Source organism: Bison bison, unplaced genomic scaffold, assembly GCF_000754665.1.
Source record: "Bison bison bison isolate TAMUID 2011002044 unplaced genomic scaffold, Bison_UMD1.0 scf7180017858673, whole genome shotgun sequence".
Classification (NCBI taxonomy): domain Eukaryota; kingdom Metazoa; phylum Chordata; class Mammalia; order Artiodactyla; family Bovidae; genus Bison; species Bison bison.
Genome location: NW_011489245.1, coordinates 313 through 6557, shown reverse-complemented (window position 1 = coordinate 6557; position 6245 = coordinate 313). Strand labels below are relative to the sequence as shown.

Genomic DNA, 6245 nt, shown 5'->3' with positions numbered 1-6245 from the left:
GAATACTACTTTGGCAGTTCTTCAAAAAGTTAAAATTATATGGCTCAGCAATTCCACTCCTGGATATATACCTGTATTAGTGTGCTTGGGCTGCCATAACAGAATACCACAGACTGAGTAACTTAAATAAGAGAAATTAATTCCGTCATAGTGCTGGGTGTTAGTGGTCCAAAATCACAGAGCCAACTGGGTGGATTTCTGGTGAGGATTGCAGGTGGCCACCTTCTGGCTGTGTCCTCATCTAGCCTTTTCTCTGTGCTCACATACTTCTGGTGTCACTTCCTTTTCTTATAAGGCTACCAGTTGTATTGGATTAGGGCCCCACCCTTATGATCTCATTTAACTTTAGTTATCTCCTTAGAGGACATATCTCCAAATATAGTCATATTGGGGCTTAGGGCTTCAACATATAAATTTTAGGGAGGAGGGAGATGACACAATTCTGTCCATAGCAATACCAAAAAGAACTGAAAAACAGAAACTCAAACATATTTGTACATCAGTGTTCACAATAGCCAAAAGATGGAGGCAATCCAAGTGTCCCTCAACAAATGAACAGATAAGCAAAAATGTGGTATAGCGATACAATGAAATATTTTTCAGTCATAAGGAGGAATGAAGTGCTGATACATGCTACAACATGGATGAGTCTTGAAAACATGCTGGGTGAGAGAAGTCAGACGCAAAAGGCCATATATTGTATGATTTCACTTAAGTGAGATATCTAGAATAAGCAAATTCATAGAGATAGAAAGAAGATTAGAGGTTACCAGGGGCTGGGAGAAGGGGAAAATGGAAAGTTACTACTTAATGAGTACAGAGTTTCTGTTTAGGAGTGATGAAAATTTTTGGAAATAAGTATTTGTGATGGTTGCACAACACTGTAAATGTAATTAATGCCAGTGAATTTTACACTTAAAATTGGTTAAAATGGAAAATTGTATGTTTTATATATTTTACCACAATAAAAAATTTAATGAAAAAGTATTGACCCTAAATTTCTGTGCCCTTCTCTATTTCCTTGTAAAAAATTACTGAAAATGGATTTATTCTGCCAAAGGGATGTGAACATTATTAAGGCTCTTGATACATGTGCCCAAATTGCTTTCCAGAAAGGTTCTCTCAATTTGTAGTTCCACAAAAAGTATATTATACATTTTACCCTGTTCTCACTAGCATTGAATATTATTTTATATAACCTTATTTTGATAGGCAAAAACTTTCTTATTGTTGTATTAGTATTGCACTGGCTTATTAATGAATCAGAAGACTAAATATATGTTTATGTGGTATTATTAACTGTTTTGCTTTTTGACTATTTTCTTGAAGGAGTATTTGTATTTAATAATTGATTTATAAGGACTTTTAATACACTAAGTTTCAAAATTCAAATATATTCCTGTTGGGTTTTATTCCTCTTTAATTTTCCTGATAGTATTTTTAAGATATAGGAAATATTTTTTAAAGTGTATGAAGTCAAATAATTTCTTTGTCATCTGTGTTTTTTTCCATTACTTTTATGCTTAGAAAACCCTTCTCCATTCAGGAGACAAATGTTCACCTAGTATTTTTGGTTATTTTAAGGTTTCACTTTGTTTTTACATTTAACTCTTTAATTCATCTGGAATTACTTTTGATAAATAGTGTGAGGAAAAAAGATTGAACCTTATTTTCAGTCAAGTAACCAATTGTTTATGGAATGATACTGCCTTTCACCACTGGTTTTGTAGCACTGCTTTTCCCAGACATCTATTCTATTTCTGGGCTATTTCCATTCCATTAAGCTATGCCACACTGTTGAAGGTGTATAATTTTTTACTAACTGGAGTTTAAGAAAAACCACACTACTCATTTTTCAAAATTTCCTTGGCTATTTATACCGATTTATTCTTCCTGCACTTAGTAGACTCACGTACCAAGACTTTTCTTTGGAAAAACAAGCTCTGTGCTGTTAACTGACGGTGAGACAGATCACTTAACCCCTCAGTATCCCAGTTTCCTTATCTGTAAAATGGAGAAAAGAACATCTTCTTTTGCCTAATTTCCAGGGTGATTGTGGGGATCGAAGGAGATGGCTGTGAAAACATTGCAAAAAGTAAAAACCAGTATTTTTTACAGTTGCAGTACACAAGGATCCTAGGGGTCTGGGAATTAGGTATGAAGTGGATGGTAGGGTTGTGCTTCATCTTGGAGGCTTTGGTGCTGGACTCTCTCTTTCTCCCACAGAACGCTTCGACCATCACTGCCCCTGGGTGGGGAATTGTGTTGGAAAGAGGAACTACCGCTACTTCTACCTCTTCATCCTGTCTCTCTCCCTCCTCACGATCTATGTCTTCGCCTTCAACATCGTCTATGTGGCCCTCAGTGAGTATACAGGGCAGTGTCTGTTGGTGGAAGGGTGGGTGGGGGGAGAAGACTTGAAGACAGCTTAGGGGAGTGGTTCCATATCCTGGGGGGACTTTCCCATTGCAAAGGCACCTTAGGACCAGTTAGAAGTGAGCACCACTGTCTGCTCCTGAGCAGAGCTCCAAACCTCAGGATTTACTGAGCATGTCGGCCTTCTCAGTGGCCCTCTGCTGGGGATCAGGACCATAATTACTGGTTTGTCCCTAGAGCACCTGGCATGTCCCAGGTGATCTCAAAGGTTGGGGATGTACTTTTGGTGTATGTGTCCTCTCTTCTGCCTCATAAGACCTGCTTGGTGCGAGGTGGTAGAAGGGGTTATACCAGAGAAATGTTTTTAGTGGCTCATGGTCTGCTTCAGAAGATAGAAAACACACACTTGTGCACGTGCACACACCCCCACACATCCAGCAACCCAAGAACAGACAGGATGTGGAGTTATAGGAGTGGTCTTCCTCAGGGTAGCTCCCTGGGAAGAGATGAGTTCTGAGCTGGGTTTTGAACAGTGGAGAGCTATAGATTGGTGAAAACAGAGGATTTTTCTTGGATATCTGGTTTCTTTCACCTATGAATGCATTTTCCCCCTCCATGCCCGTAGCTGGAGGTTAGGGAGAAGGGAGGGGAGCCAGATGCTGGGCTTGTGGCTGACTCTCTAGTCGTGTTGGGTCCTGCATTGGAAAGGTGAACCCTTTAGTCAAGAAAGCACCAGCTTGCAGGTGAGTCCCTTACCTGAATGAGGGCTTATATCTTGCCAGCTTGTAACAAGGATAGGGAGGGAAGAAGGTGAGTAGGCACTAGAGTATGTGGGTATTTTTTACTGAAGTTACTAATCTTTCTTTCTACTCCTCCTCCCAATTTCACAGAATCCTTGAAAATTGGCTTCCTGGAGACATTGAAAGAAACTCCTGGAACATATCCTCCCCTGGCAGTAGGTCCCTGTGCAGCCCTCTTAAACTACTTTTCAGCGTGCTTTCTGTCTGCAGTTCTCCACCATCTCATTTTTCAGACGTCAGAGAGTGCCAATGTCTAAAATTGAAAAATGTAGTCTTAGTGGTAGCAACCAGAATGGAAAATGGCTGGGGCTTAAAGGGAGGTCTTTTTTCACCCTTGTCTCCACTGCTTCCCTCCCAAGTCCTTCTGATCCCAGGCTCAGCTGTGCCTTCTCTAGTGGGCTGTACTTTGCTCTCAATAGACCTCTTGTGTCACTAGAAGTCCCACCTTCCTGTTACAGCTAAGGCTTATTTTGTACAGCAGTTACATTTCTGAGAAGGAGATTCAATTGGGATTTCTAGAAATCACATTCTGGTTTTTTTCCCACCAATTTTTTTGTTTATAGAGTTTGTTTTCCAGTGGCAGAGATGACCATCATTGTTTTGCTTTGGACCCCTCCTAAATGTCCCTTTCAAAGAGCCAATGATGAATAAACAGACAAACGTCTAAATACACTAAATCTGTTAGAGAGCTCCTTGTAGTGTATAAACAGGAGTCTGTTACTTTTCGTGAGGGATAGAGCCAGTGAGTTTAGAATTCATCCATTGTTATAAATGGATATATATTTGTGATGTATGTTCCAAGGGCTAAAGATGGTGTTATTGGTGCCATGAGCATGGGCCAAGGCATTAAGTCCCCTGGTGTGGCTTCTTCAACATTCCTTAACAGCACCTCACTGTTCTAGAAGTACTCATTTGCTTCTTCACGCTCTGGTCCGTCGTGGGACTGACTGGATTCCACACTTTCCTTGTGGCTCTCAACCAGACAACCAATGAAGACGTGAGTCAGCTTTTCCTCTCCTCATCACATATGCTTGTACCAAAAGCCTATTCTCTAATTACCTGCTAGAGAACTGTCTCCAGGGCCTGGGAGGTTGAGGCAGGCAGAAGCCAGGTGTGGGAGATGGTTAAACCAGATGTGTAGAAGAACAAGCAGACTGCTTTGTTTGGAGCTGAATGCCTATAGGGAATGAGGAAGAAGAGGTTGAATCGTTGGGTGCGCACAAGGTCTTCAAACGTTCATACGTCCGTAAAAGTTAACTAACTGGGTTTGGAATGGAGAGGGATAGTTGCATTGAATTACATCCTTGCTTTTAAAAACTTACTGATTAATCCATATTTACTGTAGAAAATCAGAAACTACAGATAAACAAAAAATAGCTAATAAGTCCCTGTAATTTTACCTCCTGCTGCTGCTAAGTTGCTTCAGTCGTGTCTGACTCTGTGCGACCCCATAGACGGCAGCCCAACAGGCTCCTCTGTCCCTGGGATTCTCCAGGCAAGAACACTGGAGTGGGTTGCCATTTCCTTCTCCAATGCATGAAAGTGAAAAGTGAAAGTGAAGTCGCTCAGTCGTGTCCGACTCTTAGCGACCCCATGGACTGCAGCCTACCAGGCTCTTCTGTCCATGGGATTTTCCAGGCAAGAGTGCTGGAGTGGGGTGCCATTGCCTTCTCCTAATTTTACCTCCTAGGCCTCACCATTGTTATGGTATGGTCTATAGTCTTCTAGACTTGTCTAGACTTGTTCCCATGTTTGTTTATGTGAGTATATTATGTTTTTTTCCAGTCTGGATTTTTTTTTCTTTTTTTAAATAAATTTATTTATTTTAATTGGAGGCTAATTACTTTACAATATTGTAGTGGTTTTGCCATACATTGACATGAATATTATGTATTTTTAAATGGAAATAATATATAACACTCAGGTATCTACATTTTCAACTCTATTGTGAATATTTTTCCATGGCTATGCATATATTTTTTTTCTATTGTGGTAAAAGACATATAGCATAAAATGCACCATCTTAAACCATTTTTAAGTGTACAATTAATTGGCATTAGTACATTGACATTGTTGTGCAACCATTGCCACCATCCATCTCTAGAACTTTTCCATCTTCCCATTCTCTATGTAGTTCTTCAACATAATGTTTAATGTAAGCCTTGGCTTTTGTCTTGCAGATCAAAGGCTCATGGACAGGGAAGAATCGTGTCCAGAATCCCTATAGCCATGGCAACATTGTGAAGAACTGCTGTGAAGTGCTGTGTGGCCCCTTGCCCCCCAGGTACTCAAAGGACTGGAAGGTTCTGGAACTCTTGGGACAAGCAGTTAGACCCAATCCTGTCACCTGGTCTGATGCGTTCTTCTGAACATGGCCTCTTGGTGTCAAAAGAAGGCTTCCCAGGGATTGTCCCTGGGTGCCATATTTACATGAACCGTAGACCACAGGCTGGTTGTTTTGAAGGGATGACCTTTCATTCTTATTTCATCTGTTTATTCCTTTGTTAATGTGGTATTCCATGATTTGTGGAAGAAAAAAGTGAATGGAAGGCAGGAGGTGCGTGCTTGGATCAGGCTAGACTGCCAAAGGGCAGATTTGTGTTTTCCAGCACACACAGCAAGCAGATGTGGGTGGATGTACAGGTGGATGTGAAGTGTTTTGTTAACTCTGCTATCTCCTTCAGTGTGCTGGATCGAAGGGGTATTTTGCCACTGGAGGAAAGTGGAAGTCGACCCCCCAGTACTCAAGAGGCGAGTACCAGCCTTTTGCCTCAGGGCCCAGTAAGTGTTCCTGACTTTTTTTTAAAGCTTTTAGACTTTAAGACTGATTCAGTGATAGAGGGTATAGGCTAAATTTATACCTTAGCGATATAATTAGGCAATTTTGTGTCCAATCACTCCAGCTTCCCTGTGTCTGCTTCTGTGCTGACATTTTCTTAAGATCTTTGTGCCCTTGACATAGATTAAGATCTAGTCATTTCTCCAACATTTTCTGCCAGCCAATGTGCTAAGGATACACCAATGAACAAGGCATGCAGTGTCCCTGCTCTTACGGACCTCATTGTGTAG

The 6245-nt window shown here is 41.0% G+C and overlaps 1 protein-coding gene across 1 annotated transcript in view; it reads left to right on the top strand.

The window, feature by feature from the left end:
- The window catches only part of ZDHHC9 (zinc finger, DHHC-type containing 9), a gene marked incomplete at its 5' end in the record, with an annotated part of 14767 nt that extends 8572 nt beyond the window's left edge, over positions 1–6195 (top strand). The window contains 5 exons of the mRNA XM_010828589.1: positions 2227–2364; positions 3267–3315; positions 4071–4173; positions 5357–5460; positions 5861–6195. Coding sequence (XP_010826891.1) covers positions 2227–2364; positions 3267–3315; positions 4071–4173; positions 5357–5460; positions 5861–6029 — 563 coding nt within the window. The remainder of the gene's footprint in view (positions 1–2226; positions 2365–3266; positions 3316–4070; positions 4174–5356; positions 5461–5860) is intronic.
- Between the last annotated feature and the right edge of the window lie 50 nt (positions 6196–6245).